Below are 26,888 nucleotides of genomic sequence, written 5' to 3'. Positions count from 1 at the left end.
CCTGAGATTCTTGCCAGCTGACTCCCTGTGAGCAGCTCCAGTGGAGGCACTGGTGGGAGCTAAAAGATGGGAGCAGAGAAGTGACTCTATCTGATTCAGATTTCTCAGAGTGTCTCTGGCGGCAGCAGCAGTGGCTGCAGAGACGTCAGTAGCACACAGGTGCTGAGGACTGCAGGGGTAGCCTCGGAAGCCTCGGAAGCCTGGAAGCGCTGGCTCCAGGATCCTTGGCAGGCGGCCGCATTCAGGCCCTTAGTGGACAGTGCTCTGGCCTGTGATCGTTCTTTCTGCTCCTCCAGCCCAGGCGGGTGTCAGTTTCTGAGCTGAGTGACTAATTTGGGTTGCCTTGCCTTCCCTCTTTCGTTCCTTCAGTCCGTTCAACATCTTTGTGACAAATTCCTCCATTAAGTCTCTTCTGTTTGAAATACCTACAGTGAACTCTGTGTCCTTGTCAGACTCTGACCAATACAGTGCTTGGCACTTGAAGTGGTTCCCCAGAAACTGACCCTTACAGATATGCTTCCCAATTTGACTTGCCACCCTATTTGAGCTTGAGCTCACTGCCAGTGGAAAACGAGATCTGATAACACACGGCATACCCTATATTAAGACCTGGGGCTGTTTAGCATGAAGCGCCTATTCAAGACGAGGCTTGAAGGACCAGGTAGATGCTCTTTAGTCATGATGATCAAGAGGATAACGAAGTGAACTGGCTACTTTTTACTACCTTGGGTGCTTAAAGAAAAGCTCATGGCTTTCAATTTGAAGGTCAAGGCATGATCAAATACCTGGAGCACTTCTATGACAATCTTTTATAACTCTCTTATTTCTTGTAGATACAGAGCTTAATTGGCAGCAGACCAGGCCCTGAATTTGTGTGGCTTGCAGCATCACAATCCTGAATTCACAACTGTGTCAGTTTTTCCAGGTGAAATTCATGGTACTGATTGGGAATGAGTGAGCCCTTGAGATCTGGAATGGCGGTATTTGGATAGACTCGAATCGGAGAATCTTCCACCCACAAGTCCTCAGGCCTCCCCCACAGAAGCAGCAGGCTCCTTAGAGAAACAGCTAATTCCAAATCTAGAGACGTTAAGTGAGGAGCCTAGAATATCTCATGCCAAAGTAAAAAAGAGCTCAAAGGATGATAGGGACGTGGCAAAAGGACACCAAAGTCAGCTTGGAGGGGCTCCAAACGGGCGACTCGTGCACAAGAAATAATGTCAGATTATACCCTACAGTGTGCGTGTGTGCGTGTGTGTGTGTGTAAAGTTCTTCCTTATAGTAGAATGTTAGTCAGTTCAGTCCCTCAGTCGTGTCCAACTCTTTGTGACCCCATGGACTGCAGCACATTAGGCCTCCCTGTCCATCACCAATTCCCGGAGTTTACTCAAATTCATGTCCAATGCTAATAAATTACAAGAAAGCTTGGTGAGCACTAGTTGTTCAAGCCGAGAATCACCAATGACTGCTAAATCTAGTGGATCAAAGTCTGATGAGAACTGGATCTTTAGGTTCCAAGTATCTCCCATAAAGAGAAAACTCACTACAGTGGAGAAACCCGGAAGATATCATCTTTAAGTAATTAAAGTTACCATCACAAGGAATGGTTCAAACTGCCATCAGGTATCTCCTGATACAATACATCAAGGACAGATATAATATCATTTCTGTTGTAATACTGCCCAATTGCATAATATGAATTAAATCATGAGAAAGTACCAAATGAAATTTAAGTGCATTCTACAAAATAATTGTCCCTTAAAAAATTCCAAGGTATGAAAGAAACTGTTCCAGATTAGAGGAGACTCAAGAAATGAAGTCCCATGGACAGAGGAGCCTGGTGGGCTACAGTCCATGGGGTCAAAAGTCAGACATGACTTACCTACTAAACCACCACCAAGAAATATGACATCTAAACACAAAAACCAACCACGATGGCATCCTGACCTTTTCATATTTTTCCTTACAGAAGAAATTAGCAGAGCAATTGGTGAAATACGAAGGAATTCTTGATATTAACAGTATCAAGTACTCTATTTCCTAATTTTAACCATTGTATTGTGGTTATGTAACAAAATGTCCTTGTTTCAGGGAAACACAGTCTGAAATGTTTAGGGGTAAGGGACATAACGTCTACAAGTTTGCTTTCAAATGATTCGTAAAATACAGTTACCAAGAGTCATTACTGAGGGTGTAGCTCTAGAGGTGTGGGTAAATGTTGGCAACTGGAGAATCTGGATGAAAGATATGTGGGAGTTCTTTCTACTGTTCTTACAAGTTTTAAGTGTGAAATTATTCAAAATAAAAGTTCCCCCCCTCCTCAAAAAGAATCAGTTTATTTCAACAACTGATGAAATAATAGACCTAGGCAATGATCATCAATGAATGTTAAAACTGGTACACAAGAGACCAACAGAAATTTATAATGGATCATAGCAACAGGACTAACTGATGAAATCTGACATAAGTAAAAATGGGACGACCAGACAATGCTGCCTGTGATACCACAGGATGAATGCCAATTAACTATTCTTGGAGGGGGAGAGGAGAATCTGAAGCTAGTCAAGTTTCTAGACCTACCAGTTTACAGAATCTGTGGGGGAGATGAACAAATTGACACCATAAGGACGCTCCTTGCTGGATCCATATTATAGGATGTTCTGTGGGTAAATGATCTTGTTTTTTCAAATTTTTTTTTGATGGGAAGCTGGTTAGACTAAAAGAGACTTAAAACTTAGCAACCAAATGTGACCCATGAACCTCATTTTGATTTTGACTCAAACTGTCATAAAAAGACACTTCTGAGATAATCTGAAAAAAATAATGTACAGACTGTGTTTAGATATTAAGAATTACTCTTACCATTAATGTGGTATTGGCGTGAGCTTTTTTTAAGGTATGTTACAATATGCACTGAAGCACGTTATGAGTGACTCAGTATAGCCAGGATTTGTTTTAAAATATTCTAAGGGGAAAAGAAAATGTGAGATTAAAAAACAATTGGTAACATGGTAGGAGTCTGTTACATTAGTTGTTAGGACAACGTTTGTGTCCTCTCAGATTCACATGCTGGAAGCCCTAATCCCAGTGTGATGGTATTCAGAGGTGGGGCCTTTGGGAGGAGATTAGATTAGGTCATGAAGGTGGGATCCCCATGTTGGGATAAAAAGATGATTTTTAAGAGATAGAAAGGTGGGACAGAGAGAGAGACATGAGATCTCTCTCTGCCACGTGAGGACATAGCAAGAAGAAGGCCACCTGTAAACCAGGAAGATGATTCTTAGTGGACACTGACTCTGTCAGCACCAAGCTGGTGGGACTTCCCAGCCCAGACCAAGACACGAGTCTACTTCAGTGTCTCCTTACATTTTTTTTCAATTAAAAAGAAAAAAGCTGAACTTAGGCAAAAGTTATGCATCTTCATTCCAGTTGACAAAGACTTGGAGTGTTCCCAAAAGAGCTCCTCAAGGGGGATGACCGAGCAGGGAGGTGCACTCCTGTCTGCCTCACCCACTCCCTCCTGCCTGCAAGACGGGCATGGTGGTGTGGGGCTCCAGAGGCCACCTTGGAGCACGAGTGACCTTGAGAAAGGAGCCACAATCAGGATGGTGAACCAGAAAGAACCCGGGTCTCTGAGCTATAGCAGCCTTGGAATGACCACCTCGATTTCCCTCGAGACATCATCTCGTTTAAGTCCTTGTTACTTTGTGGCTGTTGTCCGGTCACTTAGTCGTGTCCAACTCTTTGACTCCATGGACTGCAGCACTCCAGGCTTCTGTCCTTCACCGTCTCTGGGAGTTTGTTCAAACTCACGTCCATTGTGTTGCTGATGCCATCCAACCATCTCATCCTCTGTCTGCCCCTTCTTCTCCTGCCCTCAGTCTTTCTTAGCATCAGGGTCTTTTCCAATAGGTCCAAACCTAATGGTGACCTACTGACCTTTAGGGCTAGTTTTCACGTTAAGGAGGCCCTTCAAAGGAAAAACGAATCTCCTTTCAAGGCAAACTAACTTCGCACTCATAGATTGAGAGGGACAGGTAAACAACGTTTAAGAAATGAGGTCTCTGCTTAAGACCAGCTGGACTAAGTATTAGAACTGTGGTGTCCCACCCCTGGGACGTCACTTTGCCACCAATGAAACAGGAAGCGAGGGCAGCTGTTAGGCTGCAGTTAGGGAAGAGCCCGCTTCTCTCGCTTCCCAATATCTGTGCGCTGTTTCTCCCACACAATGAACCCATAACATTGCTACTTAAGCTGCAAGGCATTGCCACCGATGAATCCCTGGAGGGAAGCCATTCTCTCAGAGGCTCCAGGTTCCCTGTTCAGAACCAACACTACCAAAACCTGTGTGGGTCCATCACACTCAGGGCATCCGACATCTGCAAAACGAACACCACCCGCCTGGCTGCCTCAGGGTTCCCAGGCTCTCCACGCTCCCAGCGAGCACAGCGGCTCCCTGTAGGGTCAGGGTCAGTCACGCTCTAGAGCTCGAATTCTTTTCATTCCCAAAAAACCCACCCATTCTGAGGACAACTTCCATTTGGAAGGTGCTCTCAGCTGCACCTACTTGATTAAGAATGTACATGCCTATTGCTCTTTTAGTGAAGCTCAGCTTACCTCACAGGAAGCACAGAAGAGAACCAGCTTCATCTCACAGTAGGACCATACAGACTTTTTAACATATAATGCAGAGCGGGTATTTTGTACAAAATACATTGCAAATTCAACTGATCAATGTAAGACAGTGTGTATAAAACGGCACACACACTATACATGTGTGTGTATACATGTACACAGGTGTTGTATGTATAGCTCCCCTAAAAGAGAAATGGGCTTCCCTGGTGGCTCAAATGGTAAAGAATCTGCCTGCAATGTAAGCGGCTGGAGTTCAATCCCTGGGTTGGGAAGATTCCCTGGAGAAGGGAATGTATTCCTTCTCCAGCATTCCTGCCTAGAGAATCCATCAAGGACAGAGGAGCCTGACGGGCTACAGTTTGTGAGCTCACAAAGAGTCAGACACAACTGAGCAACTAACACACACACACAAAAGAGAAATGATTGTTTAAAATAAAGCCTAAAGTTAGCCTGGATGGGAAGAGAGTTTGGGGGAGAATGGATACATGCATCCAAAAGGCTGAGTTCCGTTGCTGTCCACTGAAATTATCACATTGTTAATAGCATACATTCCAATATAAAATAAAAAGTTAAATAAAACTTTAGGCAAACCATTCAGTATCACAGTAATCCAAGTCTATGCCCCAACCACTATGCTGAAATTGAATGGTTCTATGATGACCTCACCGTTATGGCAGAAAGTGAAGAGGAACTAAAAAACCTCTTGATGAAAGTGAAAGAGGAGAGTGAAAAAGTTGGCTTAAAGCTCAGCATTCAGAAAACTAAGATCATGGCATCTGGTCCCATCACTTCATGGCAAATAGATGGAGGAACAGTGGAAACAGTCTCAGACTTTATTTTTTTGGGCTCCAAAATCACTGCAGATGGTGGTTGCAGCCATGAAATTAAAAGACACTTACTCCTTGGAAGGAAAGTTATGACCAACCTAGATAGCATATTCAAAAGCAGAGACATTACTTTGCCAACAAAGGTCCGTCTTGTCAAGGCTATGGTTTTTCCAGTGGTCATGTATGGATGTGAGAGTTCGACTGTGAAGAAAGCTGAGCACCGAAGAATTGATGCTTTTGAACTGAGGTGTTGGAGAAGACTCTTGCGAGTCCCTTGGACTGCAAGGAGATCCAACCAGACCATCCTAAAAGAGACCAGTCCTGGGTGTTCATTGGAAGGACTGATGCTGAGGCTGAAACTCCAATACTTTGGCCACCTCAAGCGAGGAGTTGACTCACTGGAAAAGACCCTGATGCTGGGAGGGATTGGGGGCAGGAGGAGAAGGGGACGACAGAGGATGAGATGGCTGGATGGCATCACCGACTCAATGCATGAGTTTGGGTGAACTCCGGGAGTTGGTGATGGACAAGGAGGCCTGGCGTGCTGCGACTCATGGGGTCGCAAACAGTTGAACAAGCCTGAGCAACTGAACTGATGATGACCTCAAGACCTTCTAGAACTAACATAAAAAAAAAAAAAAAAAAAGATGTCCTTTTCATCATATGGGACTGGAATGCAAAAAGTAGGAAGTCAACAGATACCTGGGGTAACAGGCAAGTTTGGCCTTGGAGAAAAAAATGAAGCAGAGCAAAGGTTAACAAGAGTTTTGCCAGGAGAACACACTGGTCGTAGCAAACACCCTCTTACAACACAAGAGAAGACTCTACACATGGACATCATCAGATGGGTCAATACCGAAATCTGATAATGTTCTTTGCAGAAGAAGATGGAGAAGCTCTATACAGTCAGCAAGACCAGGAGCTGACTGTGGCTCAGATCGTGAACTCCTTACTGCAAAATTCAGACTTAAATTGAAGTGGGGAAAACCACTAGACCATTCAGGTATGACATAAAAATCAAATCCCTTACGGTGCAAGTGACAAACAGATTCAAGGGATTAGATCTGACAGAGTGCCTGAAGAACTATGAACAGAAGTTTGTGACACTGCACAGACCATTCCCAAGAAAAAGAAATGCAAAAAGTCAAAATGGTTGTCTGAGGAGGATTTACAAATTCCTGAGAAAAGAAGAGAAGCTAAAGGCCAAGGAGAAAGGAAAGATATACCCATCTGAATACAGAGCTCCAAAGAATAGCAAGGAGAGATAAAGCTTTCTTCAGTGTCTCTCACTCAGTTGTGTCTGACTCTTTGTGACCCCATGGATTATACAGTCCATGAATTCTCTAGGCCAGAATACTGGAGTGGATAGCCTTTCGCTTCCCCAGGGGAGCTTCCCAACCCAGGAATCGAACTGGGGTCTCCGGCATTGCATGTGGATTCTTTACCAACCGAGCTATCAGGGAAGCAATTCCTCAGTGATCAGTGCAAAGAAGTAGAGGAAAACAATAAAATGGGAAAGACTAGAGATCTCTTCAAGAAAATTAGAGATACCAAGGGAACATTTCATACAAAGATGGACACAATAAAGGACAGAAATGGCATGGACCTAACAGAAGCGGAAAATATTAAGAAGAGGTGGCAAGAATACACGAAAGAACAAAAAAGATCTTCATGACCCAAATAACCACAATAGTGTGATCACTTACCTAGAGCCAGACATCCAGGAGTGTGAAGTGGGCCTTAGGAAGCATCACTACGAACAAAGCTATTGGAGGTGATAGAATTCTAGCTGAGCTATTCCAAATTCTAAAAGATAATGCTGTGAAAGTGCTGCACTCAATATGCCAGAAAAATTGGAAAACTCAGCAGTGGTCACAGGACTGGAAAAGGTCCGTTTTCATTCCAATCCCTAAGAAAGGCAATGCCAAAGAATGTACAAACTACTGCACAATTGCACTCATCTCACATATTAGCAAAATTCTCCAAACCAGGCTTCAACAGTGCATGAACCGAGAACTTGCAGATGTTCAAGCTGGTTTTAGAAAAGGCAGAGGAACCAGAGATCAAATTGCCAACATTCGCTGGATCATCAAAAAAGCAAGAAACTTCCAGAAAAACATCTACTTCTGCCTTACTGACTACACCAAAGCCTTTGACTGTGTGGATCACAACAAACTGTGGGAAATTCTTAAAAAGACAGGAATACCAGACCACCTGACCTGCCTCCTGAGAAATCTGTATGCAGGTCAAGAAGCAACAGTTAGAACCAGACATGGAACAGCAGACTGGTCCAAATCGGGAAAGGCTGCATACTTGTCACTGTTTGTTTAATTTATATGCAGAGTACATTATACAAAATGCCGGGCTGGATGAAGCACAAGCTGGAATCAAGATTGCTGGGAGAAATATCAATAACCTCAGATATGCAAATGACACCACTCTTATGACAGAAAGCAAAAAGGAACTAAAGAGCCTCTTGATGAAGGTGAAAGACGAAAGTGAAAAAGCTGGCTAAAAATTCAACGTTCAAAAATGAAGATTGTGGCATCTGGTCCCATCACTTCATGGCAAATAGATGGGGAAGCAGTGGAAACAGTGAGACACTATTTTCTTGGGCTCCAAAATCACTGCAAATGGTGACTGCAGCATGAAATTAAAAGATGCTTGTTTCTTGGAAGAAAAGCTATGACCAGCCTAGACAGCATATTAAAAAGCACAGACATTACTTTGCCAACAAAGGTCCATCTAGTCAAGGCTATGGTTTTTCCAGTAGTCGTGTATGGATTTGAGTCAGACCATAAAGAAAGATGAGCGTCGAAGAACCGGTGCTTTTGAACTGTGGTATTGGAGAAGACTCTCGAGAATCCCTTGGACTACAAGGAGATCCAACAACTCCATCTTAAAGATCAGTCCTGGGTCATTGGAAGGACTGATGTTGAAGCTGAAACTCCAATACTTTGGCCATCTGATACAAAGAGCTGACTCAGTTGAAAAGACCCTGATGCTGGGAAAGATTGAAGGCAGGAGAAGGGGAGGACAGAGAACGAGATGGTTGGATGGCATCAGCAACTTGATGGACATGAGTTTGAGCAAGCTCCGGGAGTTGGTGATGACAGGGAAGCCTGGCATGCTGCAATCCATGGGGTCACAAAGGGTCGGACACTACTGAGCAACTGAACTGACCATTATCTTGAAATTAAGAAAAGAGCCCTCAACTCAGAGCCAATGAAGAGTTCAAGCTCCTTGGTATATACACAGAACCTCGTCTCGTGAAGATAATTCCCATTTGCCTGCTCTTCTAGAATGACTTGACCACTCACTCCAGTTCCCAAACCCCTGAATCTGAATGGCTTGTGACTACCTTGACAGAATAAAGTGTCAGAGAAAGTCAGAAGACATGAGGCAGCCTCTGCCCCAGGGGTGGGAGTCAGCGGCCGAACAAGCAGCCCACCTACCTGTAGCCACCACTCACATTGAAGCACAGATAACTCCTCCAGCCATCGACCTAGCAGAGTGCCCAGCCAACAACTGCCAGCACCAACCACTCACCATTCACAAGAGTGAGCCATTGTATTGGCCAACCCAATGGAACCTTCCCAAGACCGCAGCCCCTGCTGACATCTGAACAAGACCAGAGAAGAACCATGGAAGAACTATCCACGTGAGCCCTTCCTACAAGGTCCTGAATCACAAAATTACCAATAAAATAAAAGGGTTGTTGTCAGCCAATTTGGGGCCATTATGTAGCAACAGTAAGCAGGACACCAACGCCCTTGGGGGAAAGTGTCCATAATAAAATTATCTTGTCTGGATATGTTTTTGAAATTCTGACTTATGACAACTGGAAGCAAACTGTGTACAAAACAAATACTTTAAAACTCAGGAAGAGCTTAGGTAATTTGCCAGTATATTCACAGAAAGGGGCTACCCTGATAGTTCAGTTGGTAAAGAATCCACCTGCAATGCGGAGATCCTGGTTCGATTCCTGGGTTGGGAAGATCCGCTGGAGAAGGGATAGGCTACCCACTCCAGTATTGTTGGGCTTCCCTTGTGGCTCAGCTGGTAAAGGACCCGCCTGCAATTTGGGAGACCTGGGTTCACTCCCTGGATCGAGAAGATCCCCTGGAGATGGGAAAGGCTACCCACTCCAGTATTCTCGCCTGGGGAACTGGGGTCTCAAAGAGTCGGACACGACTGAGTGACTTTCACTTCACGTTCACAGAAAGAGGTAAGAACATGGTCGCTGGAAGTGAAAGAGTAAATGAGACTGTGAAAAACTGATAGAATTGCGACAGAAACAAACATTCCTAGGAAAGAGTGGTTTCTTTCCAATATGTGGGGAACTCCTCAGGTAGAAGCAGTGCTGCTGGTTAAGCAAGCGTAATGTTCCATGACTAAAATGACTGCTTCCCCCAAATCTGCCGACCTTCTCCCAAATGCTTGTGTTTTTAACTTTCCCCCAAACAAGCGGAGTTGAGTCTAGTCTGGAAGGTGTGGGCAGGTTCTGGAGGGGACTTTCAGGGGGGTGGGGTGTGTGTGTCTGTGTGGTGAGGGAAGGAGACAAGCCACAGGTCAGCAGAGAGAGGCCAAGGAATACGGACACTGAATCAACTTACCCCATTTGCCTTGACCTCTACGCTCTCCAACTAAAGAACCAGTCAGCGTCTCCAAGCCTGCCGGAGAAAGCCATGGCTGCCTCCACATCCTGGGCACTCACGTGTCTGCAGCTTTTCCACGGTGTCAAGAACATGGCTTAGTGCAAAACTCACCTTGACAAGCGTGAGTACAAGAGATGTACCCAGACAGAATACCACCAGATTTTATTTAAGGTCTTTTTTATTTTCCTCCACACTGGCAAAAGTTCCGAGGGAGCTTAAAGTTCTGTAAACATCTTAACTGTCCCTCTTCCCCACCCCCACTTTTGAATTTACAAAGCAAAGGAGAGCAGGAGCCCCAGTTTTTAATGGTTCCCCATCTCCTCATGCTGTTTGATCCAAAAACTATATACAAGTTTGTAGCAGTCTCTGTATAGTTATTGTACATGTTTAGGAGGGAGGGCGGCCAAAAGGGATAGGGAGAATGCTGATCCAAAAGAATAAAAACAGAAAGCAAATAGAATCATCCCAAACCAAACAGCTCTCAGAGCAACTCCAGCCTTCCTTGGGCCATGATGTCAGAAAGGGAAGGCGCTCGACCAGGAGCCACCCGAACCACAGCACTTCTTGTGCGGGGATGGACGGTCCGGTGGCTGCAGACCAAAGTGTGACTGGCAATTTCAGGTGATGTTCTGTGGGGGGTTGGCGGAGGCAGGAAGAGTATTTGCTTATAAATAGAGCTTGAATACATTTATACTTGCAGTGAAGGGGTATTAGGAGGCCACGATCGAAGCCAGAACCAGGCTCCTCTCTCCCATCCCCTCCATCCCACGGGAATCTCCTGTTTAGTGGTTTCCACGGATGCAGGTCTTAAAAGATGGTCAGGTTTTGCATGTTCTCTTTTCAGAAAAGGCAAGCCAGCACCTTGCCGTTCCAGAATCTTTAGACAAAACCTTTCGGGGCCACAGCAAGACACACACGCAATGCTCTGAGGAACCAGATGAAATTCCGGGCTTTTATCAGAAGCAGTTTATCCCTATCCAAAATGAAATTATACAAATTCATACATATGGTAAAGATCCTAACTGCCTCTTAAACGAGACAAATTTTCAGCAGAAAGGCCCAAAACAAACTGGTCCTAGTCCTCTGAAGTAAAAATATTTATGGGAAAAAATCCGTTTTTGTAAGAAAGAAAAATTAAAAATAAGTTCCTCTCCCAGGCCATAGGGCTTCCTTTGTCCGATCAGGTTGGAGTATGCCAGGAGAGAAGTCAGCTTGCTTGGAAGTCACTACCTAATGAAGAAAAACCAAGAACCCTTTCTCTGAAAGGATCCTCAGAAAGAATGAGGGTGAGGGGTGTGCAACATCAAACCAATCAGTCTAAACCCCACCCACTCAGGGCCTCTTGGATGCAATCCCGAAGTTAGCCGTGGCGGTGCCACCTGCAGACTGGAAGAGCTCTGACTGTCTCTGTCAGATGCTCAAGTCACAGTCCGTGGGCGTTTTGTTGCTGGCCAATGTCTGTTACCATTAACTCTCTTCATGATTGCACCATTCAGACCCCTTGCCCGTTTGCAGGGTGGGGCGGGGAAAAAGAAGAAAAATAAAAATCAAACAGAAGGGAAAAAATGACAAGAGAAAGTAAATCGCTACTGGCAGATCCCAACACACTTTCTGGGAGACAGGAGGTGAAATCACGGCACCGTGAACACGTGCTGCCCACAGTCAGCCTTGCTGGGGAGGAGTCCCCACTGCCGCCCCCAAGACGTCCGGTCCACTCATCCACAGTCTGAGATGCGCACCAACAAGAACGGTTTAAAGAATCCTGGACACAAAGGGCTAGAAGAAAAAGCCTGAGATGATCGGTTCTGTGATTTGTTGCAGTGACAGAGAATATATGGTGAGTTAAGTGTTGTGTCCAAAGCTGGAGAATCCATGGTCGGCAGAGAGGAGAGGGAAGGCCAGTCTGCTCTGGCAGGCGCTCAGTAGTCATCCACAGTTTCGATCTCACCCATATTGAGTCGCTCCGAGGAAGCGTTGACTGAAAACCCTGCAGGGAAAAATCTGCAATGAGTGATCAATGTTGACCAGACAACCCTGTGGCTCAAACTCAGGCAGGGGGCTGGAATTTCAGTCTCCCGTTTTTGAGTATACCAACAGGGATACTAAAAGGAGGAAGAAGAAAGGATAAAGGTCAATGCAGCAGTTTTCTTGCCCTTCCAGTGAGAGATTCTATTTTTATATGTTTTATTTCTTAAGGTTCTGATATAATTTAATTAGGGAAGAAATACATACACACACCAGCATCACTGCTTAAAAAGAACTGCAAACCACTGTCCTGGGGAGTCCTGAATCCAGGCCTGGGGTGAGTGTGCATGTGTGTGTGTCAAAGCCAGGCCAGGCTGGCTACGGGGAGAAGTTCATTCAGGTGTAGCTACCTTAGAAGAAAGGGGCAGGGGGAGGACAAGAATAACACACTAAGTACTTTATAACCACTACACCAAATGACTGTGACATCTCAGTGAGAATAATCACTACTTCAGCCCCATTCACTAATTGGGAATACTTTGAATCCAAAACACTGCCAAAGTTCTGGTTGAGAGGTTCTGCTCTGGGGGTAGGAGGCTCCAGGGAACGCAGGCTACAAGCTCCTGAGAGCTCTCAGCTGCTCTTCCTATCACACAGAAGACAGCACAGAAATGAAAAAACTCCCTTATTCAGCTCAACCTACTGTAAGTAGACCACCAAAGGCAAGGATCTCACTGAGCAGTACTGATGAACCAAAATGCTGTCTGGTTTAGAAAAGGCAATACTAGGACAGCTGAGCTTACAAACACTACTGAGGTCTGAAAACCTAATGCCATCAGTCATGTATAAGTTTTGAATAAACTCCACATAATCAGAGACTGATAAAAGGTACTATTAACAGGGCCTCTATGGAATGAGTGAGTCCCAAAATGCTTTCAGTTCAACCACCCTAAATGAAACCTCAAACTGTCTCAGTTGCTGTTTGAGTATCAAAAAGTAAACAAGCGAAGCTCTCCAGTCTAAAAGCAGCTCTGTTAATATTACTTCGAGCTTTTGCCCCCTCCTTTTTGCCCTTTAACATTCAAGTTTTCAAACAAATACACACTTTAAATGTACCAATAATACACAAAAATGTCTTACATAATAAAAATACTTTAATTACATTACACTGACTCCAAAATATCCTGATTTGAAAACATAAACATCCCTATTTTTTTTTTTCATCCCTATTTTTTAATCAAGGAAGCTGTGGTACAAGCTGTTTCCAAGGCCTCCTATTGGAAGAGGTTAGGATTCCAAACCCCAACCTGAGTTCTACCCCTCAACTGTGTTCCCATAACCTGCAGGACTTTTTTCCCGTCAAAATAATGAAAGGCTTAGTGTGTTCATACTTGAAAATAACAGTTATTTAGGTAAATGTAAACCCTAAAGAACAGTCTATGAAATGAACTATTACTCGGCTCTAAAAGAGCAAGTTTTTCTTTGACTTCACATGTATCTCGAGAACAAATGAAATGTGATAAAAACAAAATGAGCTACATGCAATAAAAGCGGGAATGCAAAAAAACACAAACTATTTTAGTCATACAGAGACGGGACTGGGAAAAGAAACCTGGGGCCCAAAACGGTTAAGTATTCACTGCTGTAACAGAATGATTACTGGACTGGCTTTAGCAGATGGGCTCTCCTTTACTTGTCAAAAAAAAACCAGTGAGGAGGGCACTCCTCCCCACCTGACAGAAGTGGGGTGCTCTGGGGGGTCACGAGACCCCAGGCAATACCAACAGGGACTGGGGCCCGGTATGCCCAGCTCCAACCACCACACTCTCTTAGGGTCAGAACAACAGATTCCCCTCACATGACTTTAAGGTCTGGGGGACTGTTCTTGTAAGAAAACTGTGACTGGTGAACAAGGGCACTTTGCGTGTGTATTTCTCATACCCAAGCACAGGGTGCTGGCTCACAATGGCACTTGCCAGCCTGAAAAACTAGAGGAAAACACAAGCGCAGTGCAGGACATGAGCATTAAAATGGGGCCGGGCTGGTTCTGAAGGTTTGTTTTAGAAGCAAAACGCTATTTTGATCAGTGACCACTTTCTTAATGGATACAATGGGGTCAAATTTGAATTTGTTTTCCTATTATGTGCATGGGTAACTTGTGACTGATGTATATTTGTTAATTTTTCTTAATCTGCAAGTCAATAAAGCATGTATCAACTAGAAACAATAATAAATGGTTAGTGGGTATGGGGCAGAAATTATCAGAGGAATTTCCAGAAGGTTTACTTGAGCAAAAATTCTCATTAAATGGCATATAAGCAAGAGCTCACCCAGGTGAGTTTCTTCAGTATATTCTGAATAGTTTTAATTCCCTTATATTTAATTTTTCTCCTTCCCTTTCAAGATATATACTCCTTAAAACTCGAGTCCCAGAACAACCTCCCTCTCATTTCCATGAAGGGGGATTTAAGTCCCTTTCTTTCTTACATCTATAATAAACAATGGGGTCAGATCAAATATTTAATCCAAAAACATTTACACCTCATTTTCAGAGGAACCCACCCCTACTGCCCTAGCCAAGTACCACAGCTAAATAGTGGGAGATTATTCGCTAGAACTCACAACCAGAACTGAAAAACACTCTAAAATCTACATTCATCTATTTCTGTCAAAACTGGACAAAATTTTGGATTGATCCATCCATCCTTAACGTAACCTTCCAAGAGAGGCAGAAGAAAACAAAACTGCGCCAGACCTCTAGGTGTATCCAAAGCCCGCTTGCAGAGCACAGCTCCAAGGGGCGGTGCTCAACACTAGGTTTGTTACTGGTGTATTATTTCCCCAGGGCAGGAAACCTCTGGAGTATGGATCCCAGCAAGGGCAGAGCAGTCACCTCTCACTGTACTGTCAGCTCTTTCACCTCCGTACGATGCCTCCCTGTCACTTCACACTCGGTCCACCAGCACTGAAACATCACGTCCTTTCCCCATAAGCCTGCTCCACTTTCCAGTGCTCATCATTTTATCAAAAGGGCAACTCTCTCCATCCTGCTGCCTAAACCTTTCCTTTCTCCTTGCCCAAGCCTATCCCTAACTTTCTGAAATCCATCTAACTCCTCTCCATCTCCAGTGCCAAAGCCCCACCCTAGGCCACCACTATCTTTCACCTGGTCTAAATTGCACTCTCCAACGAGTTTGCCTGACTTCCCAACCTGCCATCTTTGCCAATACAACCATTCTATTCCAGACAACACAGTTTTATAACATCTCATGAGTACATTCATGAACAGAGAAAAATTTTAATTTCATCCTTGTCGGTGAGGTTGTCAGGCCAGTTTAAGAAACAAAGGTAGCCCCATCAGCTTTGCCTATGCTGTTTGTTATTCCGGAAACACCATACCCTATCCTTCCTGCTTTTTCAAAGCCCCAATTCAGGCGTCACCTTTTCCTCAGAGCTGACTTGTATGATGACATTGGTCCCTAACACTGGGTAAGAAGAGTCATGGGGAAAACAAGAATAGCTATGGGTAACACAGAAGAGTGAAGAGAAAACAGACCTGCTGTGAAACCCCAGCTGCACTGCTAGCTGCTGAGTGACTCTGGGAAGCGTTCTCAATCCTCTAGGCCTTGGTTTACTATTGTTAATGCTGGAACATCGCCTCATAATGTAGTGTAATTCTGAGACTATTATACAGTGAATATCAACAAACATCTGTTCTTTTTTGAGCATCTGATTTGATTATGGTCTGCTTCCGCACAAATCGGCACTTTACATTTTAAACAACATTTACTGTTCTCCATCAGCATTATTTTCCAACGAAACTGAAAGGTTTTTAGGAAAATTTATGTTAGATATGAAAAAGTCTTTAAAATTTAAGGCACCATACAATATATTCTTTTTCTTGCTCCCTATAATAGATAAGGCATAGCTCTTGCAGAGATTCCCAGTAAATACTATTTTGAACTGGCTAAACAAACTTATTTTTTGTAAAAAAAATTTTCCTTCTTGAAAAACCATCCACCATGGGACTCGCATATACTTCACCCCCAACACCCAGCTAAGACTTCAGGCCTGTGCTCACCTAATAGACTAGGATCTGCTCGGACCATCTTCTGCTTTTTCTTCTTCTTGCCACTTTGTACAGCTTCAAAACTGGATTGTTGGTTGTTGGTCTGATTGGTCTGAAATACTGAATGGAGTGCACTGTGGTTCATGCCCCACACAGAGTCCTGTAACACAAGATGGCACCGCTGAGATCACACAGTGGACACGAGCTTGGCCCACCCTCAGAAACTGGCTCATCTGGCCTCACCTTACCGAGGAGGAGTTTAAGAACAGGAAGCCTACCACGGATTCTGGTAACAATGAAACTGAGAGCAGTCCACTGAGCCACCTTCTTCCCTTCACTGAGATTCAGACAACCCACTTAGGCTGTGTGTTCTCCACAAGGCCCATCCTGGGGTCTCCAGGTGTCCACACTGCTGGGACAGCACAGTTGTCAAAACCTCTCCAGGGGCTTCCCTGGTGGCTCAGTGGTAAAGAATCCGCCTGCCAATACAAGGGTCACAGGTTCGATCCCTGATCTGGGAAGGTCCCACCTGCTGTGGAAGGACTGAGCCTGTGCCCTGGAACCTGGGAGCCACAGCTTCTGAGCCTGCACTAGAGCCTGTGCTCCGTAAGAGAAGCCACTGCATGAGAAAGCCTGTGCATCACGATGGAGAGGGCCCTCGCTCACTGCAACTAGAGAAGAGCCCACAACCCAGCACAGCAAAAAATGAAACAAAACTAAAAAAAAAACAGACAACTCGCCAGACACACATGGAATCTAATCTGTACCATTCATCTGGAAGTTGCTCTCTGGCGATTTACACCCCTCACCTACTCAAAGTGGAAGGCTCCTTTGTTCTCCGGGCCCCGGGACAGAGAGGGGAGCCTACAGACCGGCTGACAGCCCATTATTAAGCAAAACAAAGTTCGTGTCATGCACTTTATTCATAGCAGCAATCCCAGAAGGGATCTGCTCCCAAAATATTATTCAAATACTTTATACCAACTGGCTAAACTATGAAACGGTCTACCAGCTGTTCACACTATGTGCTGCTCCTGTGAGAGCAACGCAGTCTGAACTGGGATCAGGCCCCCGAGCTGGGCGGCGGAACGGGCTGGGGGCGAGCCTGGCTGTGCGCAGAGGCGACCCTCACACACGGAGGCCTTGGTACTGCTGCACAGTGTCTTCTCTTGATTCCTTAACATATTTTTCCTGGGGCTGTTTGTGTTCACATCTTTCATTTTTCCTTCAGTTGATCCATTAGCCCCATCTATCCAAATGGATTTTAAATGCCCTATACTTCTCTGTACCTTACACATTGCTAAAAATGCACTCTGACAAACATTATCTCTAGTAGAAGAACTACGAGATTAAAAATATTCTTAAGCCTCTCCATGAGTCCTGACAGATTGTTTTTCAGAAAACTTGTAAAGACAATCCTTATCATTCATGGATTCCGTTATCTGCAAATTTGCGTACTTGAAGTGTTTCTGTCCTCACTCTGAATATGCGTGTCTACAGAGCAATGAAAACCTGACCTGCCCAAGATACATGTTCCCAGTTGAGGCAGAACTGGGCAATACTTTCTGCCTTCTTGTCTCAGCGCTCACACTGCAGAGGAGCGTCTTCCTCGGTCTGTTTCGGGGCCTGTTTCTACATGCTGTTGGTGATTCCTTGTCTAAAGTGGCTCCCGAGGGTCAAGTGCTGTCTAGTGTTTCTAAAGGGCCCAGAGGCTGTGATGTGCCTCAGAAACGTGTGTGCTAGGTACGCTTTATTCAGACACGAGTTATAGTGGCACTGGCTGTGAGTTCAGTATTAAGGAAGCAGCAATGTATTTAAATAACGCATCCTTAAACAGAACCACACACAGAACAAGGTTATCAGCATTCCACAGTTATAAGCTGACACAAATGCTATAACACAGGTCCACAGAAACCTAACCCCCTAGGAGCAATGGTTCAGAATTTGCTAATTCTGTGTTAGCAGCAAGTTCACAGAATAGAGCTCCCGAGAATAACAAGAACCAATTATACATTTACATTCTCATCAACAGTGTATGAGATATTTGGCAGGTACAGTATTGTCAGTACTGGAAACAAATGATCTGGAGCTTCAGAGAGTTACCATTGGTGAGTTTTAACTACTAAAACCAAATTTATGCGTCTATGACAAGTTGGCATTTGCAACTGGACAGAGGCACCTATATGAACCAAGAAAAATGGGGCTGGTATGCCTAACAGTGAATGAATAGTTATATACTTGCTATTTGGCAAGTTCACAAAGGTCTCAGGACATGTAATTTGAAAATGTCAAGTCTACCTGGTTTTAAAAGGTTCCAGTCATGTGATGTACAAAAATGGTAGTAGTATTTTAAAATTTCATTTCTCTGGCGGCTCCACTTTCAAGACACTAATATTGACCAGGGCACGGCACTCACTCTGCTGCCTCATACCTGCTGCTGCTGCTGCTGCTGCTGCTGCTGTTGCTGCTGCTGCTGTTGCCGCTGGTTGGCTTTCTGTTTGGCACGGCGCTCAAGGAACTGCTTGGCAAACTCCTTGGCCTCAGAGGTATCTCCTAAATAGGCCCTAATGTAATCATGGACCTCATATGGAGATTCTACTTCCTTCAGGAACGAAACAAATGTGGGCACTGTAACATGAGAGGGGAGAAGACAGAGAGAGTAACAATGAAATACCACACAGCAGAGATCAGGGTCAGTCTTCAATATATTTTAACACCTAACAGGGACGTGAATGATGGAAACTGGAAAGGCATGCAGCTATTATGCTAAATATGCTAACTTCTTTAACCTGCTCTGTAGTCATGGGGGTAACCCCACTCTCATTTAATGCCCCAAATTGTCTGAAATATCACAGAGATGAAGGTATCACACGTGTATTTGTTTCACTAAATGTTATTTTGGTAGAAACTATGTTGATGGAAACAACTGCTTCCCTAAGACTAATCTGGGGATTCCTTTCTTCTCTTCTTTAAATTCAGTCAATATGTTTTAAGTGCCATGGTATATGCCAGGCACTATAACAGATACTGAAGATAAAGCTGCAGCCTCCTTTTGCTTCACTGAGATAACCTCTGTTTACACAGAAAAATTCGACATGAAGCAGTGTGGTGCAGGAGAAAAGTCCAAGTATCAGAGTTAGACAGACATGGGTTTAAAACTTGACTGAAATTTGCTCACTGTGTGACCTTGATGAGCTACTTAACCTTCCTGAGCCTCCGTTTCCTAATTTATAAAACGGGGATAACATCACTGACATTGTAAAGGTTAAGTTATGGCCAAAATTAACATCACTAGGATAACACGTATTAACCCCCAAAAAGTGCCTAGTACATGGTAGGTGCTTAATGGATGGTAGCCATTACTATTTTTCGCTCTTGCTTTCTGACTCGTTCTGACCATCAGCTATGTCACACTGCTGCAAAGGAACCCTTCAATTCTTTTCCTGCCTTTTTTTTTTTTTTTTTAAGGTTTCTGGCTTTAGAAAAGACATCAGAGATGGACTAGTTGAGCAAACCTCACGAGTTATGGGAATCCCGTCCACACCGACCTGACTGGTCTCTGTTCGAACATTTGCGGGTGAGGGAAGAATTTGCTTCCATCTCAGGCAGACAATTCTCTTTGTGAACAACCAACAAGCAGCAAGTTTTTCTTCAAACTGCGCTGAAACCTTTTCATTTGCATACATTATAGGTCTCAGCTTTATCCCATACAAAGCATGTCTACCTGCTCAGTCACGACTCCCACCCCTGCCCCCAAAGGCAGGAAGGGGAAAACTCTCACGGCACCTCAGTCTTCTCTCGTGCAGGCTGACCTAGGTCTCCAGTGTAACAGTTAGTCTCCTTTGTTCATCTGGTGATGCTCCCCAAAAATGAGCAGGAGAGAACCGTGATCTCTTCTGCCCTGTCCATCACAGGACAGCCTGCAGCTACCCTGGTGTCCACTGGTAACCTAGTTCAGCACAGTATTACAGAACTTTTCTCACAAGTAATGCTGTAAGAGAGTCAAGTTCTTACAGTAGGTGCAGGACTTGACCTCCATCAGACTTCACCTCCTGAAGGCTGGCCCATCATTTCAATTTCCTAACTCTTTGTGGGGCCTGCTCTGCCATTCCACATGCTGGGTTTCCCTCCCCAGTTCTTACCATCCAAGTTATTTGCCGTATTAAGGGCATGAAGCATCTGTTCACACCACTGGGTAAATCCATCTTGGGCTTTATTTACTCCCTGAAAGAGCTTCAGCAATTTTTCTTCTTCTTCTACTTTCTTATTCTGCCGGTTAGACACACCTACAGATTTACTAAAGCAAAACAATAGGGTGGTATTATATTCCCAGGAACTGTTACTGTTATAATCACACTCTAACACCATACATAGATAATGTCTTGGCAACACTGGATGGCCGTCCAGCAATCCAATTCTTGGCTCCGAAAATGAAAACAAACAGACAAACAAACAAAAGTCCAAAAACAAAAAAGTGAAATACTGGGGTTGGGGATGGGGGAGTTTACTCACTACCTATTAAAATCTAGCCTCGGTTAATACATTCTAGTTTGTGAATACGGGCTTCTTTTCAGAGAAATTATTAAGTTCTTCTCATGTGTCCGTTGGTAAGATTTTAAATTTTGCTAAGCCTCAGTTTCCTCATCTGTAAAATGATACTAATACTTCTTTGGGTTATTAAAAGGAATAAAAATACTATATGCAAAGGCCTAGAGCACAGTGCCTGGCAAAGATGCTCAACATGTTATTCAGTGTCCTATTCATCACACATTAAGCCCTCAGTTAATTGAGAAGAAATATTCTGACAGCACTACCATTTATTAAGTAGTTACTATGTGCCAGGCACTTTACTAACTACTTCACACGTATTCACTTAACCTTTACAACCACACCCATGAAGCTGTTATTGTTATCTTCATTTTACAGATGAGGGAACTGAGGCTCAAAGAGGTTCCCTCCTGCCCAAGGTCACACAGCTCGTAAGTGCTAGTGCTGGGATTTGAATTCATGACTTAACATTAAAACCCATGCTTGTTCAACAAAAAGAAAGATGAATGTAAGATGTAACAAATTCATCATAAAAATAAAACAGTTTAAGTGTTTATAATACTCTAACTTAAAATTTTAGAGAAAATGCTAGAATCTAGAGACCACCTTAGAGAAATATTCAAGAGCAGTAACAAAAAATATTAAGCATTTACCACGTGACAGGCAATAGACTCCATGTCCAGCAACCAAAGGAGCCACTAGTAATAATACCGATGTGTTTCCATAGGGAAGAAAAACAATCATCAAACTATCACCTTATATGCCAGGATATAGGTGAAAGTAAGTAAAAACTAAATAACTACCTTTCTCTGGCCACCCAGTATCATACTCCTCACATGCCCTTCCTCCCCCAATCCACCAAGGAACACAGGTCAATCGCTTTGAGCCCTACCTGAGACTGGCGTTTTTATTTTTGTTTGTTGAGTTCCTAGGTCCCACCTCTTTCACTGCATCATCCCAGAATCCCATGTTGGAGTTTTTAGTGTCAGCACTGCTCCAGATACTACTGACTAGGTCAGAGGCCCACTGGTTAGGGGGACCAGTATTTATAGAGCCCCAAACAGAATTCCCAATGCTGGTGTGCAGGTTGGAATGCTGTTAAAGAAGGAGACACAAATAACTACAGTTAATAACATTAAAAAGACAAAAAGAGAGCCCACCAGTCAGAACAGATAACTCACACCGCCAGTCCACACAACAACCGCTCAGGTATTATAATACGGACCCACCGTATTATTCCGGGCTCTGTTTGGCTGCTGGTGTTGCTGCTGCTGTTGCTGCTGCTTCTGCATCTGCCTGGCTTCTTCCTGTTGGATCTCCAGAAGAGACTTTGCGGTGCCTGCAGGTTTGCTGACGTTCCCCCAGCCTGAGAGTTTCTGCTGTTGCTGCTGCTGCTGCTGCTGGAGAGCTTTCATCAATTCCCTCTGCTGGCGCCTCTGCTGTAGGCACAACAGAAGTGTGTGTGCTGAGACGCTTCAGTTGTGCCTGACTCTGTGATCCTATGGACTGTACCCTCCAGGCTCTTCTGTCCATGGGAGTCTCCAGGCAAGAATACTGGAGTGCATTGCCATGCCCTCCTCCAAGGGATCTTGCCAACCCAGGTATCACACCCACGTTTCTTACGTCTCCTGTGTTGGCAGGTGGGTTCTTTATCACAAGTGCCACCTGGGAAGCAACTAAACAACTACAGTTAACTACTCTGCTGCAAATACAGATGAAACAGTCAGAAGGACTGAGACGAGAATAGACAGAGATTAAGAATTACTTCTTAAAAATTAAATAGGACTTCTGATTAAGCATAAAAATGTAATATGTTTATTTCCAAAGTCCTATCAAAATGACAAAAATAATTTTTTTCTAAAACATAAACTTTAAAGACAAAGAGAACAGAAAAGTTTTTAAAAGGTGGAAAGCAAGCAAATAAAGACAGCCAATACAACAGACCCAATACGTTGAAACCAAGTAAAAGGAAGCTCAGAAACAGGTCAATTCATACAGAAAGCTCCGGAATTACAGGCATGGCTATCTCAAACAAAGGAAGACAAGTCTGTAAAAAGCAACATCAAGACCCTGACTACCTTCCCCACCCAACACACTTGGCAGCTATCCCTCACCTCTCCCCAGCAGAAAATTAAAACTTTCCTTTTTAAACAGGCTGAACCAGTTAAGTGGGATTATTCTATAGGAAAGCTGGTCGACCTACTGTAAGAGAATACACCTACAGATACCAACAGATGGTGGGATTTGAATGGAAGAAACCACTATAGACACCATCACAGCAAAGCCCAGCAAAGTGCCACATGCACCAGAACCTCCTGACAGCTCCTCAGTGCCTTATTCCTAAATAAGAACAAACAGCCCAGCCTGTAAGATGAAAGCCAAAGACCAAATCAAACAGAATTCTGTTGGAACAGAAACAAGGGGAAGTAGGAGTGATCAGTAAGTATTATTCTCAGAGTTTAGATGTTGTATTCAGTAGAACAAGAATAAGAGACTATAAACACAAATACTTAAGAGGGAACAATATATGGATTAAGAACTTTAAAATAAGAGAGCATACATTAAAAGTTCAATAGAAGGACTGAAAGAAAAGATTGAGAAAATATTCCATCACAAAAGACAACAGAGAACGAGATGGAAAGAAATATGTGTACATGCTAAGTCACTTCAGTCTGTCCGACTGTGTGACCCCATGGACTGTAGCCCACCAGGCTTCTCTGTCCATGGGATTCTCCCAAGCAAGAATCCTAGAGGCGGCTGACACTTCTTCCTCCAGGGAATCTTTCCAACCCAGAGATTGAACCCTCGTCTCTTACGTCTCCTGCACTGGCAGGTGGATTCCTTACCATCAACGCCACCTAGGACAACATGCAGATGACAAAATGTTGAGAAACAGAGCACACCAGTGCAGCAAGTCAAGCATGTTCAGATCTGAACAAGTTAGAGGGTCCTGGAAAGGACACTGCCAGGCAAAGAATGAAATAGAACTGTCGGATACTATCTGCTGGGTGGCACTTTATGCATTTTGAAGCGTGCACAGACTTAACTGTTCAAAGAAAATCAAATGAAAACACAAGGCAATTATTAACTTCTAACAGACAAAGATATGAACAAGAACCAAGACCTGTGATTCCAACTCTGATGACCATTATTTTTTTTTTTTATTTAGCAGGGACCAAAATTATTGGAAGAATTTCTAGCCTTGGAGGAGGAAGCTACACTCTGCTCTGTATCCAGCTGTTAACTTTTGAGAAAAGAGAGATGCTTTCAGAGAAAGCTCAGCCTTTTTTCTTTTGAAGGAGGGTAGGAAACATGGTAAATTTTAAGGTGAAGAAAGCTTTTAACCTACTGGGTGATGTCATGCACACCACACGGTGAACATGCACAGACGCTCTTCACGGCCTTTAGTGAACCACACCACCCAGATCCAGAATGACAGCTTGCATTCTCGAACACACTGACTGCTTTGCCTCAAATCATACCCATGTACAGTACTTCCATTAAGACTTAGTTACCTCATGCAACCTTCTCAGAGAGGCCTTCCCAGTCAGCACACCTAAAACTAGACAATCAACTGCTACCCACCACCAATACTATCACTAACTCCCAATCTTCTTCCTACGCCCCTTTCCACTTTATTTTTCTTTCTGACACATATTGCCTTCTAGAACTCTGTATGTCTTTTCATGTCCCTGTCTCTTCAACTAAAAGTAAGCTTTATGGAGGGAGAGAATTCTGTCTGTCTGAGACTCAACTATATCCACACAAGCAGCAAACACACAATGGACAGATGGCACTCAGCTAGTGTATGCTGAGCCAAACCATTCCACTTCCTTGTTTTTTCCTTTCTGTCAAGAACTATGTTTTGCCGCCCCCCAGCCCCTTTCACTCTTTTGTATCCTCTCTATTCTAATGAGGAACTACAGGATGTAGACGAACAAGCAGAGAGATGGTATTTCTGTCATATTTTAAGGTTTTCTAGGTTAGTCAGAACCAAGTACCCTTTAGAGAAAAAAATTTCTGCATTGTAAGTGTCAAATTTTTAAGAGGCTATCCGCACAAAACTCATCCCCCATTCTGAAATACCCATGTAACTTTTGTTTCTGAGCTATTCTCTCAAGAGCTATGGTAAAGGAAACAGAACATTTCTGTACCCAATCTTAATGTTATTTCTATTAGAGCCTTCATACTTGCTAGTGACCATCATACAGGCTAAAGAGCTGAAACATAAATATCTAATTCAGATACACAGCAACTCTGACAAGTAGCCACTAATCCAGAATGCACACTGGCTATTCTGAATCACCGATTGTCTAGATCACTTTTAAAATTTACCTCCTCTCGAAGCTGCCGTTCTCGTTCCTCTTCTAGTTTTTGGATTTCAGCCAATGATAGCGTTGCCTGGGACTGACATGCTGTCGTATTGGACTGCTGGCCCCACGTTGAAGAAGAAGGAAGCTAGCAAAAAAAGAAGGCAGAAGAGTTCATGCAGACACATGGCTAGGAAACGGAGGGGCAACAATGCATTGTGTACAGCCAGAACCTTCATGCTTCCCTCCGCTCCATTTATAACATTCAATTTAAACTGCCTTCTTCGATCCTTTTACATGACTACTCTACCAATCAGTTTTGCTTCTTTTACTTAATTTTCTCTTGTCACAAGATTATTTTAAAACAACTTAAAACACATCAATATTATTGTTGTTTTAGTCATAAGTGGTGTCCTACTCTTTTGCAATCCCATAGACTGTAGCCCGCCAGGCTTCTTTGGTCATGGGATTCTCCAGGCAAGAATATGGAATTGGGTTGCCATGTCCTCTTCCAGGGGTTTTTCCTGACCCGGGGATTGAAACCGCATCTCCTGCATTGGCAGGCAAGTTCTTTACCACTGAGCCACCAGGGAAGCCCAAAATACATCAATACACTTTTATCTGATTTACTCTCATGAAATTGCAAATTTGTTATACCTGCCACTGATATATACTCCAATATACAGCCATAAAGAGAGAGAATGAAACAAAAGAATCACTAAGTTTTTAATCCAAGGAGGTAATAAGGACACGATACCCTGTTCTGAAGGGAAAGCTGAGGTGGGCAGCTGATGCCAGGCACGGTTTTCAATCAGCCTTTCCCAGTAGGGAGTTAACCAGGCTGTGGCTTCTAGTCATGAGCACAAAATCGGTTTTAATCGATAATTCTGTTTTTCCTATCCCTTAAAATTATCGACTAAAATCAAGTGTACACATGAGTCCTGTATACTTTAGTGTTCTCAAAATTTTGATTATTTCTAAGGGAATTCCTTGGTCTTTCTGGGCCAGAAAAAGATTCACTCAATTTTCACACATCTTATGGCTCTTAAAAACAAAAACAACAAAAACCAAATTGAAACCAGATAATAAAAACAGCACGTGTGTGTGGATCAAAACAAAATGCCAAAATAGAAAGGTTCTTCAGTAGGAATCTCTAAAATTGGAACTGATGGGATAAGGGTAAAAGCAGCTTAAACTGTCAATGATGTTACTGGACAGCTCTCCAAACGAGAGCCCTCAACACTACTGAACATCCTCAACATACTGAGCACCCCTCAACATGTTCTGCCCAGTGGTGGGTAGTAAGGGCACTTCTCTTACACGCACCTGTGTTCTGGGAGGAGAGAGGTACAGAAGGGAGCTAAGAGAGAAAGACGGGGTACCAAGTAGGAAAAGTGGGGCACAAATAAACTCTTCCTCTCCATAGGAAATGACACATTTGGAAAGTCCTGTCAAAACTGCAGCAAGCATCACTCAGAAGGCCTGTAAAAACGGAGACATCCTGGTCCCCATGTTCAATGAATAGTCAAAGATAAAGGCAGAGAATTTGCATATTTTTGTAATTCTGATGCAATCAGTCAGCAACCACTGTTGTCTAAAATCCCAGTGGCTATATCACCCCACCATACCCAGGAACCAATCGCCAGTCCTCTGCAGCAGAAACTCAGCCAGCACCAAGAATAGATTCACTGCCTCCTGAAATGGCCTGTTCCCCTTACAGGCACCTCTGAAACCCTCCTTTATTTTGTGCCAAAATATACTTCACTGTACTTTCTGCTCATGATTCACAAGACTCTTCTCTGGAGTAATGCAGAACAAATCTAAGTCTCCTTCACATGACAGATCTCTATCATTTCCCTTAAGTCTTATTTGTGCA

At 43.7% G+C, this 26,888-nt stretch overlaps 1 protein-coding gene across 8 annotated transcripts in view; it reads right to left on the bottom strand.

Annotated features, from left to right (window-relative positions):
• Positions 1-10,280: 10,280 nt before the first annotated feature.
• Positions 10,281-26,888, bottom strand: part of GIGYF2 (GRB10 interacting GYF protein 2) — a 129,361-nt gene continuing 112,753 nt past the window's right edge. For 6 of the 8 annotated variants that reach the window (XM_019957919.2, XM_019957921.2, XM_019957920.2 and 3 more), the window contains 7 exons: positions 25,038-25,160; positions 21,932-22,141; positions 21,595-21,797; positions 20,297-20,451; positions 18,586-18,782; positions 16,167-16,314; positions 10,281-12,107 (listed from right to left, as the gene is read on the bottom strand). In XM_019957919.2, coding sequence (XP_019813478.2) covers positions 12,040-12,107; positions 16,167-16,314; positions 18,586-18,782; positions 20,297-20,451; positions 21,595-21,797; positions 21,932-22,141; positions 25,038-25,160 — 1,104 coding nt within the window. In that variant the 3' untranslated portion in view covers positions 10,281-12,039. Of the gene's footprint in view, positions 12,108-16,166; positions 16,315-18,585; positions 18,783-20,296; positions 20,452-21,594; positions 21,798-21,931; positions 22,142-25,037; positions 25,161-26,888 lie in introns of those variants that run through there. The other 2 variants (XM_070786903.1, XR_011565944.1) reach the window with 2 other exon arrangements.

This window comes from Bos indicus, chromosome 3 (assembly GCF_029378745.1).
Source record: "Bos indicus isolate NIAB-ARS_2022 breed Sahiwal x Tharparkar chromosome 3, NIAB-ARS_B.indTharparkar_mat_pri_1.0, whole genome shotgun sequence".
Taxonomy (NCBI): domain Eukaryota; kingdom Metazoa; phylum Chordata; class Mammalia; order Artiodactyla; family Bovidae; genus Bos; species Bos indicus.
The sequence above is the reverse complement of the archived record's forward strand: the minus strand, read 5'-3'. Positions and strand labels throughout refer to the sequence as shown.